This window comes from Hyla sarda, chromosome 7 (assembly GCF_029499605.1).
Source record: "Hyla sarda isolate aHylSar1 chromosome 7, aHylSar1.hap1, whole genome shotgun sequence".
Lineage (NCBI taxonomy): Eukaryota > Metazoa > Chordata > Amphibia > Anura > Hylidae > Hyla > Hyla sarda.
In genome coordinates this window covers 190,856,866-190,872,280 of record NC_079195.1, presented here as the reverse complement: position 1 = coordinate 190,872,280, position 15,415 = coordinate 190,856,866, and the positions used below count along the sequence as shown (strand labels likewise).

The 15,415-nt window shown below is 42.4% G+C and overlaps 1 protein-coding gene across 1 annotated transcript in view; it reads left to right on the top strand.

The window, feature by feature from the left end:
- The window catches only part of CACNA1E (calcium voltage-gated channel subunit alpha1 E), an 877,957-nt gene that overhangs the window by 181,387 nt on the left and 681,155 nt on the right, over positions 1 to 15,415 (top strand). Inside the window, exon 2 of the mRNA XM_056531933.1 lies at positions 8,016 to 8,508. Within this exon, the coding sequence (XP_056387908.1) occupies positions 8,042 to 8,508 (467 nt within the window). The 5' untranslated portion in view covers positions 8,016 to 8,041. The remainder of the gene's footprint in view (positions 1 to 8,015; positions 8,509 to 15,415) is intronic.

Sequence of the window (15,415 nt, the reverse complement as noted above, 5' to 3'; positions counted from 1 at the left end):
CATACTGTACTGTTGCTTCTACTACCACTAGCCCTACACAGCCGAACATCTCCTGCCTTGTCTATAATGTTCCATACTGAACTGCTGCTGTTACTACTACTACTAGCCCTACATAGCCTCACATCTTCTGCCTTTTCCATTATGTTCCATACTGTAATGTTGCTTCTTCTACTATTAGCCACACACAGCCAAACATCTCCTGCCTTGTCTATCATGTTCCATACTGAAATGCTGCTGCTACTATGACTACTATTACCGTGTTTCTCCGAAAATAAGACCGGGTCTTATATTAATTTTAGTCACAAAAAAACACACTAGGGCTTATTTTCAGGGTAGGGCTTATTTATTTACGGTATGTACCTTGAACAACATGGGGGGCTGTAGCAGTGTGGAGGATGGGGGGCTGTAGCAGTGTGGAGGATGTCGCACCCCCCCATCTTCCACACTGCTACAGCCCCCCATCCTCCCCTTCCCTCGTCAACCTTCACACTCCTACAGTGCCCCCCACCTGGCAGTCTGCCAGTTGATTACCCCTGGCCTAGGTCTTATTTTTGTGGTAGGGCTTATATTGCAGACCACCCTGATAATCCTGCTAGGGCTTACTTTCGGGGTAGGGTTTATTTTCGGGGAAACAGGGTACTAGGCATGATTAAGGGGATCCTCCCCTAAACGTAGCATCAGACTTGGCTATGGACATTGGTGCAATGGCTCTGTACTCTGAATGAACCAAAATATGCTGTAATGCTACTTGAAAACATATGCTACTTGAAAATAAATGAAGAAATAACAACTGATACAGGTCTGTGAATTCCTCTTTTCAATTTATTGTACTGTCGGATCCTCTATTGTACTACTACTAGCCCTACACAGCGAAACATCTCCTTCCTTGTCTATCATGTTCCATACTGAACTGCTGCTACTTCTACTAGTCCTATACAGCTACACATTTCTTGCCTTGTCTATCATGTTCCATACTAAACTGCTGCTGCTACTACTAGTCCTATACATCGGCACATCTCCTGCCTTGTCCATCATGTTTCACAATGTACTGCTGCTTCTGGGAAACCTACCCTGCATATGATAAATCTAAAAAATCTGATACCTAGAGTACTACAGAGTGTCATACACAACTTTTCAGGGAAATCAAGGAACTTTTCATTTAGATCAAATTTATTTGGACTGAATTAGATTTTTTTTTATCTTGTTATTCATAATATTCATGGTATTGAAGGGGTTATCCATCATAAGGTGACTTTAGAACTTACATGCTAGAGAGTAATGGACATGCTTAGGAAGGATCCATGCTTGTCTTAGGGCTAAATGGCTGTATTGTAAGTCCACCATAATGCTGCTGCCTTCTTTTTGTGAAATAGTTATTTCCTGTTGGAGTTCCTTCCCTCCAACTACAAGTCCCAGGATCCTTTGTAAGTGTAAGGTCACTTTTCTCCCTCCTACACGTCAGTCACCCCACCCTTTGCAGTACACCTGAGCTATGAGTGCTGATCATGAAACTACAATTTCCTGCGGAGATTGATCTCCTTCCCACCTAGTGGTTGCTCCACCCATTGAAGCAGACACCTGACTAGTGATGTAATGTCTCCGGCCGCACTGCAACCTGGGAAAACCTGAAACACTAATTTTGTATGCTACTAAAAATTTACATCAGGGCAAAGATCACATAAGAATTGTGAGACCAGCCATCAAATACAGGTACAGACACTATATTATGAACTACACTAACTTTACAGCCACTATAAATATTAATATTAACTATGCAATTAACTGGTACAGCATAACCATCTTTGGGTTGGATTGTATGGGGTAAACAGCAACTGGAAAAAAACACTACTTATTGTTCACAGTACCCATAAATAAGAAATGAGTCAAATTTAAGTCTGGCTGTAAATGCCTTCAGGCCACTTCCATAGCCTCCTAATAATGTCCTAATACGTTACATTGCACACAAAGGTAAACAATATCTCCCCGTATCATGTCTTTGGTGACAGTAATGAGAGCTCTTTCCTGACAACTTCAGTAATGCTCCTTTCCCGTTAAAACAAATTACTTGTATGTAATTGTTGGCATTGTAATCGTCTCTTTCTTGTATAATAAACCAACAAAAACGATAATAGTTCAAATTTTCCAGCTCTGTTGCCGCATAGAACAAAGAGCTGGCGATTTTTTGTTTTGTAATATGTTTGACTTTGATAAATAGCTCAATTTGTTTATATTTGGTGATTATTTTTATTTTTCATACTTAGCTTTTTTTTCGAGGCACTTACATTAATTGGCTTCAGGCGTTACCATGGCGATTCCTTCACTGTATCTGCCATTTTAATTTCCCAGGGAAGTCAATTTCTTCGAAATGTTAATAGGATCTGCATAAATTTGATATGCACGCATACTAAAGCGTAGCAGTGGAAGTGCATTAATTCTCATTGGTAAAAAGAAGCTATATATAAATTAGTCCTGACAGGGCAGAGAAAGTTTATTATCGAAAAATCTAATGTAAAAAGCCAACGAGTACAAAGAAAGTTTGATTTCGTATGTCCAAAGCTCTGTGTTAAGTAAATTCTCAATATGTCTTTATAGTGAATGTAGCTCCATTTTCTTGAGAGGGATCCAAAATTAGCTCTATAGACATAGAGTTAAAGGGATATTTCCACCCCCCCCAGACCTCTTCTCCCCTATCCAAAGGATAGGGGATAAGATGTCTGATCGCGGGGGTCTGGCTGCAGGGACCCCCGTGATCTCTGGGCTGGCACCCCAGCATTCTGAACATTTATGTTCAGAATGCTGGGTTTGGATGGCAGTGGTCACGCCACTCCCCCTCCATTCATGTCTATAGGAGGGAACGTGACCACTGTGGTCACTCGTCACTCCCCCTCCATTCATGTCTATAGGAGGGAACGTGACCACTGTGGTCACTCGTCACTCCCCCTCCCTTAGACATGAATCCTTTGGATAGGGGATAAGATGTCAAGGAGCGCAGTACACCTTTAACCAGCTAAAAAAAAATAGAAAATACTCAAAGTTTAGGCTAGCTTAAAAATTATAAATACAGGATCTACCAGTTCCCACTGCTGCTATTCTAACAGGGACAAATCTGCATGCATCCAAACAGGAAATGGCCACTCATAGGCTGAGGCAGGTCACCACTGTGGTTTGGTGGGCATTTTCTGTGTGCTGAGAAGTTAGGTAGGAAGCACTGACCAGTGGGGTCAAAGAATGCCAGAACAGCAGTGAAAGAGGATTGGGCAGATCAATATCCATTATTTTTATTGTACAATCACAGCACAGCACTATGACAATCCCTTCATATAATAAAATTCTGGCTGCCTGTTGCCACGACTAGAGGGATCTTATATACTCAACTCAATAATATCACATAAGCCCTTGTGGTGTCCCGGTACCGCATCCTATGCAGTCCCTTTATGTATATGGGTCCCCATAGCCAGAGTCCCTAGGACATAGGGGTCCATGTTGTATAGTCTACCCCTTGTCACCTCTTTTCCATCTAGTAAACCAGTAACTTATGCAATGTTTATGTAAATATAGTTATATAAATGTAAATGATTAGTTAATTACCTGCGCGTAGCGTACCAGGACCTGCGGGTCACATGACTAAGTGAACTCTATGGTATTTCTGCTTGAGGACTAGTGTTGCTCGCGAATATTCGCAATTCGAATATTATTCGCGAATATCGCATATTCGCGAATTCGCGAATTTCGCGAATATAGCGCTATATATTCGTAATTACGAATATTCGTTTTTTTTTTTTTTTCTTCACAGTACACATCACAGTGATCACCCCTCTCTGCTTCCAGCTTGTGTGATGTAAAGAAGGCTCTAATACTACTGTGTGAGATTGGCATGCGAAAATTCGCATATGCGAAAATTAGTATATGCGAATTTTCGCATGTGCGAATTTTCGCGTATGCTAATTTGGTATATGTTAATTTTCGCATATGCGAAGCTTCGCATATGCGAAAATAAAACGAGAATATTACGAATATGCGAATATTCGCGAATATATGACGAATATTCGTCCATATATTCGCGAATATTCGCGAATTCGAATATGGCCTATGCCGCTCAACACTATTGAGGACCTGTGGAGGTCCCTGTGACCTATGCAATCCCATCATTCTGTGTACGAGTGAATGACAGGTATTCGGACCAATCAGATTCACCCTGCCCCCTGCCCATATAAGGGAGCGGCGGCCATTATTCTCTCTCTTGTTCCTGCGCAGCCAAGCAGTAAGCATCTCTCTTGTTCCTGGGCTGTCAACCGAGAAGGACCTGCGCAACTATTCTCGCAGTGTGTTAGGCCTGAGCCTTGCGGTGACGGCTGATCAATACTAAATCGAGAGTGTATCAATCCCCAGACACTCTGCAGCATCACCGGACCTAATTTAACCCCTAAATCCGGACGGATCTGCAATATCTACCCTAAATTCAGGGACTTTCTTAATACCTCAAGGTCCACAACAATTGTCAGTCACTGAGCAATATAAGGACTGTTATATTAGACTGTTACTGTGCCTTGGATGTACTGTAAGCACTTAAGTAAAGTTGTTCAAGTTCAAGTTAAATCTCCTTGTGGACCTTCAGTCATTTCATGCACCTATCGTTACTGGGAAGGGCAGCGATAGGCCGGAGAATTACCTCAGCATAACAGCCCTCAGCCTGGCGTCACGAACTATAGGGTTAACATTAACCCCTCATATACCGATACAACATCCCCACTACTATACACCTCCCAAGGGCTACCACACCCTGATGTACTAAGAGTGTTAGATTTTTGTTAGTGTTAAATGTTGTTTTAGACTTGTAGAATTCCACTCTATTTACTAAGGGGTATCACAGGTTTGGAAAGTTCCGACCATCTTTTTTTTTCTGTGGGAATTCCCAGCCACTTATTAACAGGAATTTGTGTGAATTCAGTAGTGAATAGGTCAGGTTGTGAGAACATACTCCTTTTTTTAATTTGTCTGATTTTAACCTCTTAAGGACCCATGACGTATGCATACGTCATGAGTCCCGGTCCTGCGATATAAAGCGGGGTCACACGGTGACCCCGCATTATATCGCGGCGGGCCCGGCGTCATAGTGAAGCCGGGACCCGCCTCTAATAGCGCGCGGCACTGATCGCTGTGCCGCGCGCTATTAACCCTTTAGCCGCGCGCTCAAAGCTGAGCCGCGCGGCTAAAAACGAAAGTAAAAGTGCCCGGCTAGCTCAGGGAGCTGTTCGGGATCGCCGCGGTATAATCGTGGCATCCCGAACAGCTGTAGCACAGGAGGAGGTCTCTTACCTTCTCCTGTGCTGTCCGATCGCCGAATGAATGCTTCAAGCCTGAGATCCAGGCTTGAGCATTCAATCGCCGAAAACCCTGATTGATCCATTCTTATGGAGATGGATCAATCAGAGTAAAAGATCAGTTAATGCAATGTTATAGCCCCCTATAGGAGCTATAATGTTGCATTAAAAAAGTGTAAAAAAAATCATTAACCCTTTCAATTATCCCTTCCCCTAATAAAAGTTTGAATCACCCGGCATTTCCAAAAATAAAAAAAACATTATGTAAATAATAATAAAAATAAACATATGTGGTATCGCCGCGTGCGGAAATGTCCGAATTATAAAAATATACCGCTTTTTAAACCGCTCGTTCAATGGCGTACGCGCAAAAAAATTCCAAAGTCCAAAATAGCGCATTTTTGATCACTTTTTATACCACAAAAAAGTGAATAAAAAGTGATCAAAAAGTCTGATCAGAACAAAAATGGTACCGCTAAAAACTTCAGATGACGGCGCAAAAAATGAGTCCTCAAAGCGCCCTGAACACAGAAAAATAAAAAAGTTATAGGGGTCAAAAGATTACCATTTTAAACGTATAAATTTTCCTGCATGTATTCATGATTTTTTCCGGAAGTGATACAAATTCAAACCTATACAAGTAGGGTATCATTTTAACCGTATGGACCTACAGAATAAAGATAAGGTATCATTTTTGACAAAAAATGTACTGCGTAAAAACAGAAGCCCCCAAAACTTACAAAATAGTGTTTTTTCATCAATTTTGTCGCACATTGATTTTTTTTCCCGTTTCATCGTAGATTTTTGGGTAAAATGACTAATGTCATTACAAAGTAGAATTAGTGACGCAAAAATTAAGCCATTATATATAATTTTAGGTGAAAATTTTTAAGAGTTATGATTTTTTAAAGTTAAGGAGGAAAAATTGAAAATGAAAAAGCGGAAAAAGCCCGGGTCCTTAAGGGGTTAAGGTTTATTTTGACACATTGCCTTGGCAGGCTTGACAGCCTGTACAAGCAGACTGCTGATAATGTGTACCAAATGTTTTAAAAAATATATAAATAAGCCCATCCCCTAATAAAAATTTAAAGGACTATCCATTTCCCATTTTATAAATTAAAACATGCAAAAAAAATCTATGAACTCTTAAACTATAAAGGCCAGAATTGCTGATGTTTGGTCACTTCATAAACCATAAAAAAAGGCCCAGTTAAACTAATATAATACCAATAAAAACTAAAGCACAAAAAATCAGCCCCAATAAAGCCCCATGTACAGAAAAATTTAAAAGTTATAGGAGTCAGAATAGGGCAATTTTAACCCCTTAAAGGAGTATTTAGCTGGAAACATCTTATCCCCTATCCCAGCGGCGGGACCCCCGCAATCTCCTGGCCGGCAGCTGTGGCGTCCGGAACACAGAAGCTTGCAGCTTCCGCGATCGGCTAGTACATAGCCGTCACACCTCCTCCCATAGACATGGAGGGGGCGTGGAGGCTTGCATCGCCAGTCATCGGGCATGCAGCTGAGTTCACTCCGTGCACCGAATGACAGGGGGCCGCAGCGGAGATTGCTGGGGTCCCCAGCGGCGGGACTCCCGCAATCTAACATCTTATCCTCTATCCTTTGGATAGGGGATAAGTGGTTTCTAGCGCAGTACCCCTTTAAGGACACAGTCAATGGTGGAATTTTGGCCTTGAGGACACATTGAATTAATTTAATTCACTCATCAGACCCCGGCAATTGCGCTGCGAGTGGTCTGATGAGTGTCACCAAAGCTCCGCAACTGCTTCAGATGCTGTGATCAGTATTGATCATTGCATCTGAAGGGTTACCTGTGGAAATCAGCGTGATCGCTGCCTTTTAACTGTAAACTGGACAAAAACTGAAAAAAAAAGGATTACTCATTTCACAGATTCACGACCACTGATCTTCTACTCACAGGGTCCCTGCTGAATCTTTACTTTATTGTCCCATCTCAACCTACCGGAAATGTCCAGAAATTCCTGTCAACCAATCACAATGATGATCCTCCTCTGTCAGTGATAGGCTGAGCTGCTATTTTCAGCCATTTTTTTGGGTGTTGGGAACAGAAAGTGGCGAACAGTGTTGACCTGGTGACCATCAAAATGGCAGTAATACTTATTTTATGTTTTAAAGCTAGCATGCCACGCTTAAAGAAACTAAAATACCCCACTTAGCAATCCCTTTAAGAGTAATGCTACGATTTACTATACATTCTATGCAGTATCTGTATACCAATGTTTAGTTGTTTCAAGGAGGCATTTCGTGTCACTGCCCATTTTATTTTTATGTTTTTTCCCTGGAGAATGCTTGTATGCGATTCATGACCCATCTACCTTCCACATAAACCACACAAAGAGTCTATCCCTGGAACGTTTAAATAGAAAATGTAAGCTTTCCTTATAAACAGCCTTCACCTCTCATCTGATTCCACCAGGCAATGATAATACTCATTTTTTTTTGGAAGCAATGTCCTATTGTGCGTAAGTACAATAATACAATTGTTAACCCTGTGCTCCTCCTACGTGATATTTTCTTCTCTCTATACAAATGTAGTGTATATGTAGCCTCAGAAACAGATTGTTAAGAAGAAGGGGTTTAAGATGAGTATGAATAATCCCTCTCAGTGTTGATTAAAACTATTGTAACTTCCATCTCTCTTCTTTTTTTTAGTATTTTCTGCAGAGAAATGTGTTCGGATGGTATTAAAGATGCTAGGATTAAGCTCCTGCTCCACCAGTGCTCACACGCTTGACGAGCCTGACCATTCCAGCCCTCTAGGAATATCTACTTTAAATGCCGACACTCATAGGTATGTCCTGGCCCTGCCAGAGGTGGAGACTTGGCGAAAGCATCGACTGGGTTTAACCCAAGCTACTCACTCTTGCAACCTTTTGGAACCAGACACTATTTCGGAGACTTTGGTGTCACGCACAGCAAGTTACGATGCCTTGTACGATCTCCGTGCGCAGGAGGCGGAGACTAACTTTCCTTTTGAAGGGCATAGCATGTTCGAGGTGACCACTGGAGGAGACTCTGACTTTCCATTGAGCCCTCATGTCATAAAGAGAAGAAGAGGAGGCTTGATAGAACAGAAGGATATCATAAAAGCTCACGAGGCCCACAAGATGCAAAGCACGCCCCAAGCCCGGCGGAAAGAATGGGAGTAAGTACCCTTGTGTTTGTGGGATGGAAGTGGAAATTTCCAGTTTTTGTAAATGGGAACAGTTTTTATGTTGTGCTTTTCCTATATGCTTTCATTGCCAAGGTAGACCCTTTGCATATGAAGGATATTTCAGGCATAAACCATTAAATTTCTGACGCAGCTTTATGCCACAGATTCTGCCGTGGTTTTGTATGTGGATTTAACCATGTTCAATGGGACTAATCCACATTCTGGTTACTGTTTTCCATCCCATGGTTTGCAACTCTGCATATGGAACATTACGTATTGTATAGATAACAATGTAAATTCATTTTTAAAATGAGGGAATGTGGTTTAGATAAAGAAAGTATGTGGATTTGGGTGCCGAAAACATACAGATTAAACAATAAAATCCATGTAAAATCCATTGTCTGATGGTATTACCTACAGACCTACCATATAACCATTTCCAGATATTTCCTCAACACAGCCCTTGTAAGGCTGGGTTCACACTACGTTTTTCCCGTATGGAACCGTATACATGTGCGTTTCCCATTGACGTCCATGTTAAAAAAAACGTATGCGGTTGCAGTACGGTTTTTAAACCGGAGTCAAAACAGTGGTTGACCATGATTTTGTCTCCGGTTTAAAAACCGTACTGCAACCGCATACGTTTTTTTAACATGGACGTCAATGGGAAACGCACATGTATACAGTTCCATACGGGAAAACATATACGTTTAAGTTCCAGTTATTCCAATTATCTATGCAGCAAGTGTGAAAAGACTGGATGACTTATGTAATAGATGAAGTCCTGCACAGTGAGCGATGCCTTTTGTGGTCTTTTAAAGGGGTTCTCCACTGGCCAGGGTTCAGAACATTATGTTCGGAAAGCTGGCCAGTGGAGGAACCCTTTAAAGGGGACATTTGAAGTTGACTTACATTACACATCCTTTATTTTATGCAAAGATGTTAATTACTTTTGTTTCCTGGGCTTGGATAAAGACCTTTCAAGAAAGACAATGCACTCATATGGCACTTGAGCAGTTTTGCTCCGCTTCCTTGACACTAGGCTAAGAAATAAAGATTTTTTATGTTTTACAACCACCATCAGCTGCAGGAAAGGTACCATTCGTTTTTATGCCCTAAAAAAAATATAATGGTGCATAAAAAAAAACTAAATATAATGATCAAGACATCCAAAACAACTGAGATAAATGCACAGATGTGCAAATGCAAACACTAAAAGTACAGCTGCACACTGCAAGCATTAACCTCCTTAGCGGTTATCCCGAGCGTGACTCGGGTTAATTTTCCCTGCCAGGAGTGGTAACCCCGAATCACGCTCGGGGTAGAATTGCAGAGTTGCCGGCCGGGCTGCACGATATATCGCAAAAGCAATCGAATCGCGATTTTTGCTTTTTGCGGTATAGCGATACGGCCCCCGGGAAAACATGCGATTATTTGCTCGGGTCGGCTCCCGAAATACTAAAAGTCAGTGTTTCTCAACCAGAGGGCCTCCAGATGTTGCAAAACTACAACTCTCAGCATGCCCGAACAGCCAAAGGCTGTCCGGGCATGCTGGCAGTAGTAGTTTCACAACAGCTGGAGGCACCCTGGTAGAAAAACACTGAGCTAAGTGTAAAAGGCCACCGGGAGGAAAATAAAAAAACCTTCTGCTCACCTAGTCTCGGTCCCTGCAGATGCTTTTTCCCCACCGTTCGCTCTGGTCCCTGCTCTCTTCTTTATTCATCTTGCAGGACCTTTCCCTTTTCAGCCAATCACCGGCCGCAGTGGTGTCAAGCCACTGATTGGCTGAAGGGGAAAGGACCTGTTCCACAGCAAATACACTAGGTTTGAAATCTGGCCGGCAAACCTAGTGTGTGTTGCTGCGACAAAGGGGGTGGGGGGGGGTGCTCGAATGTGACAAAGGGGGAGAGGGGAATATGATAGGGGGGGGGAATGTGACATGGAGGGAGGAAGAATGTGACAAAGGGGGGGATGTGACAGAGGGGGGATGTGACAAGGGGGGGATGTGACAGAGGGGGGAATTTGACAAGGGGGGGATGTGACAGGGGGGAATTTGACAAGGGGGGGATGTGACAGAGGGGGGGATTGTGACAAGAGGGGAATGTGACAGAGGGGGGAATTTGACAAGGGGGGATGTGACAGAGGGGGGGATGTGACAAGGGGGGGATGTGACAGAGGGGGGAATGTGACAAGGGGGAAGAATATGACAAGGGGGGGATGTGACAGGGAGGAGGGGAATATGACATGAAGGGGGGGATGTGACAAGGGGGAGGAGAATGTGACAAGGGAGGGGGGAGAATGTGACAAGGTGGGGGAATGTGACAAGGGGGAGGAGAATGTGATAAGGGGGAGAATGTGACAAGGGGGAGGAGAATGTGATAAGGGGGGGAATGTGACAAGGGAGGGGGAATGTGACGGGGGAGATGTGAAATGGGCGGGGGGAGATGTGAAAATTTCAATGCAAAAAATTGTACAGCTTTTGGTACAAATTTTCATACATAATCATACCGCCAGGGAGGTTAAAGGGGTATTCCAGGTTTATGCATCTTATACCTTTGGATAGGGGATAAGATGTATGATAGCAGGGGTCCTGCCGCTGGGGACCCTTGTGATTTCAGTGCACCCCCCGGCATCACCGTGACATCACTAGGAGGCATGGCCGTGATGCCATGTCCCCGTCTTGGAGACAGCGCCCGGCACTGAATGCCAGGGGCTGCACCAAGATCACGGGGGTCCCCATACATCTTAAAAATAAAAGTAAAAAAAGATTAAAAAATAATAATAGTTAAATCACCCCTTTTAAAATTTTTCAAATAAAGCACTGTAAAAATAAATTAATAAATATCAATAAATTAAACTTATTTAAAGCCTGTCTGGGCATGCTGGGGGTTGTAGTTTTGGAACAGCTGGAGGCACCCAAGGTGGGAAACACTGCCATAAACAATGATTCCCATTACAATGGGATCCCATATACACTGAATGATAGTGTGCTAAAACAAATACTGTAGCAGAATTCCATATGAACAATCTATAAAGCTGAGGAAGTGTTATATCCACTAAACAATAGACCTTGTTACTGACTGTCACTCTGCCAGCTGCTGCAAGCGTTGAAAACGACACATAGACTAAGGCAATAATATGTAAACTTCAGTCTTGATCAAGAATAAAGCATTATCCAAATACATTAAAAACCGAGTGTAACAGTTAAAAACCAAAAGAGAAAAAAAAATACTAGAACAAAACAAAAAACAACTATTAAGACAATGAAAATATATTGAGTGATTTGTATCGCCACCTTCTGGCCACCTTTGGGAATACAGCAATTTTATTTTATTTTTAAATACATTTTCAACAGTCAATTTTTATTGTATTTAACCAGTTCAAGACCAAGTCAGTTTCTCCTGTTTATGACCATGATCAATTTTATTTTTAGCAAATGAGATTCTAAAAACTTTGTTTCCCACTTAGTTATATAATGTTTGCATCTTTTTTTTCCATGAAACCTTAAACACTTGTTGCAGTATGAAATTAGAAAAAAAGGTAATAAGTGTGTTTTTTTTTTTGTTAAGCATAGCTATAATATTTTAGGTTACAGTGGTTTTTATCTGGCGGATTTATAAATAAATATGTGTATATATGTGTGTGTGTGTGTGTGTGTGTGTGTGTATATATATATATATATATATATATACATATATACACACACACACACACACACACACACACATAGTAAACAGGGGTGGGGAAATAATAATAATAATTTGAACAACAACAACATCAACAATCATCAATAATAATAATAATAGTTAATACATTATTTATTTAGATATTTTTTCTTTTTTTCCATCTTACACATCCCTCCATAATCATGGAGGATCTCTAGGGAAAGTTTAATGATATATTCTATCTCAAATACTTATCTGTTATCCACAAGTTAGGTCATAACAAGCTGATTGGTGGGGGTCCGACTGCTGGGACCCCTACTAATCCTGAAAATAATGAGAATATGTACCTCAGAATCAGTGTAAAGCACCTCTGTGGATTTTACTTATAACTGGGATTGACTTAAAGGGGTAGTCCAGGGCCCCCTGCGATCTCTCTGTACGTGGGCCAGGCTCTCGCGGGTGTTGACCTCCGCACGAAGCAGCGGCCGACACGCCCCCTCAATAGTGGCGGCCGACGCCCCCTTAATACATCTCTATGGCAGAGCCGGAGATTGCCGAAGGCAGCACTTCGGCTCTGCCATAGAGTTGTATTGAGGGGGCGTGTCGGCCGCGGCTTCGTGCGGAGGTCGACACGCCCCCTTCACGCAGGCTGTCGGGGCTCCGTACAGGAGATCGCAGGGGGCCCCAGCGGTCGGACCCCCCGCGATCTGCAACTTATCCCCTATCCTTAGGATAGGGGATAAGTTGTTCACCACTAGGTTCACCACTGGACAACCGTCCATTCACTTGTTCTAGATTCCTGTTTAGTGCTAGATTCCTTCGGCTGTTTGGGCATGCTGGGAGTTGTAGTTTTGCAACAGCTGGAGCCGCACAGCTTTAAAAAAAAAAAAAACTGATTTAAGGGCTAGGGAATGTCCCACAGTACCCCAAACATACTCATTTGCTGCTTACAATTTTGTCAATATCTCCTAAAGTGAATTGTGCCTAAATAATAAAGTATCATATTTTTTTTTTAACCTTTTTAAGACAACCACTTTGACCGTATTGATGTGTCTAGAAAAGCCCCCGCATCCACAACACTTATCATTTTTCCAGTATGATTTTGAGCTTATTTTACGAGGTCACCTTGACAGTAGTGTTGAGCGCGAATATTCGAAATGCAAATTTTTAAAGTGAATATCGGCACTTTGCGATTTCACGAATATTTAGAATATAGCGATATGTATATTCATAATGACAATTTTTTTTTAATGAAAATTTTTATGCGAATATCGGCACTTCCAGACTGGACACTGATCCCTTCCTTCTTTTAGGTGAGATATATTTGCGCATGGGAAAAAAATATATAAGAATGAACATAGCGAATATGCGAATTTTAGCGAACATAGGACGAATATTCGTCCATATATTCGCAAAATATCGCAAATTTGAATATGGCCCCTGCCGCTTATCACTACTTGACAGCAGGCACTTTATTACAACCTTTCGCTCTCCGGGCATGCTGGGAGTTGTAGTTGGGTATTTGCAACAGCTGGAGGCACACTGGTTAAAAACACCGCTGTACAGTGTCCTATATAATCTCATGCCTTCGCCATCAGTAAAGATGATGCACACAAATGATAAATAGTAAGATGCAGATGCCATGTCTGTGTACTCCAGCTGTTGCAAAAACTACAACTCCCAGCATGCCCGGACAGCCGAAGGCTGTCCGGGCATGCTGGGAGTTGTAGTTTTTGCAACAGCTGGAGGCACGCTGGTTGGAAACACTGCTGTTCACTGTCCCATATAATATCGCGCATTAGTAAATAATATGCGCACAAATGATAAATAGTCATATCCAGATGCCATATCTGTGTACTCCGGGCTAGAACAGAAACGGAGTAATTTGCTATCGAGTGTCAAGCTTGCAGGCACACAGCCCAGAAAGATGCCAAAGTTGACACGATGAGAGATTGTGGCATCAAAAGAGTTTGCAATCTACACAGACTACGCGGGCGATCCCCAGTTCTATGTGTACTAGACGTTTCATGTAAAGTAATAATCCCATGCGGTAGCTATGAATTCAACATCCTATTAGATACTGTATATACTTTTCCCGGGCTGATTTTGCAGCATTCATCACCCCTTCCAGGGACAGAGAATGTGTGCGGAACGTTACGGCATGCCAAAATGCCAATGGACGCGTTCCAGACTCCTAACACTCTTTATGAGATTTCTGAGTGAGTTGTTCAGACCTTCTGGGCAGTCTGACAGAGTCTGCATTTCCAATGCAGTGGAAACAATGAATTACATTAGCATGTGTGACTGGAGGCCTTGTTTTAACAAGTAGGAGAAAAAGAAATCATGTTACTTGCCAGATGAAGGTTTGAAGTTATTTTTTGCCTGGCTTTCTTTTGCTCCCTTCAACCACGTTCTTCCATCCGGCGTTGATAGTAGAAGCTGATCGTACGGACGTCGGTTAAGGTTATGGACCAAGGCAATGCTCTTCAGTGTGCAGTCTGGACCAACAGATGTCCAAAAAGCTGTCAAGAGTCTCATTATTTATTGGGGAAAATGTATTTTATTCTTTGTCTGATGTTAGAGCACCATCAATGAGCAGTCTATCTAGGGGCGTAGCTATAGAGGTAGCAGTCGCACCGAGGCCCTGTTGCACATCTGCCCCATAAGAGACCAGTATTATACTTGGCATATGGGGCCCTGTTGCAGATTTTGAATTGAGGCCCAAAAGCTACAAGCTACACCTACATCATATAGTGATCCCTCAACTTACAATGGCCTCAGGTTACAATATTTCCAACATACAATGGTCTTTTTTGAACCATTGTATACTGAAATCAGCCTCCACATACAATGCTTCCGTCAGTCCAGATCGGCAAATCTTGTCAATGGCTGGAAGGACCGACCAGAATGGGCATTCACTGGTAAAACCCCTGTATTACTGAAGTGCATGCACTGGCTGGCTGTTTGCTAGCGCCTCCCTACAATACAGGTAGGTACTTCATGTTCTGTACTACTCTTTCCCTGTGCCAGGGTTAGCTGTTCCTTTGGATACCAGGTGAGGGCAGCTCCATCGTACTTTATTAGGACACTGTGTTTACTGTACAGGGCCCTGAAGAAGCTCCTGTCCTCTACACACATCACTGTGATTTACAGCTTCCAGCAGCACTTTCTGTAACAACTCGACCTGCTTTGGCCCGAATGGTTAAACTTCTTTAGTGTCTGGCTGCAGCATC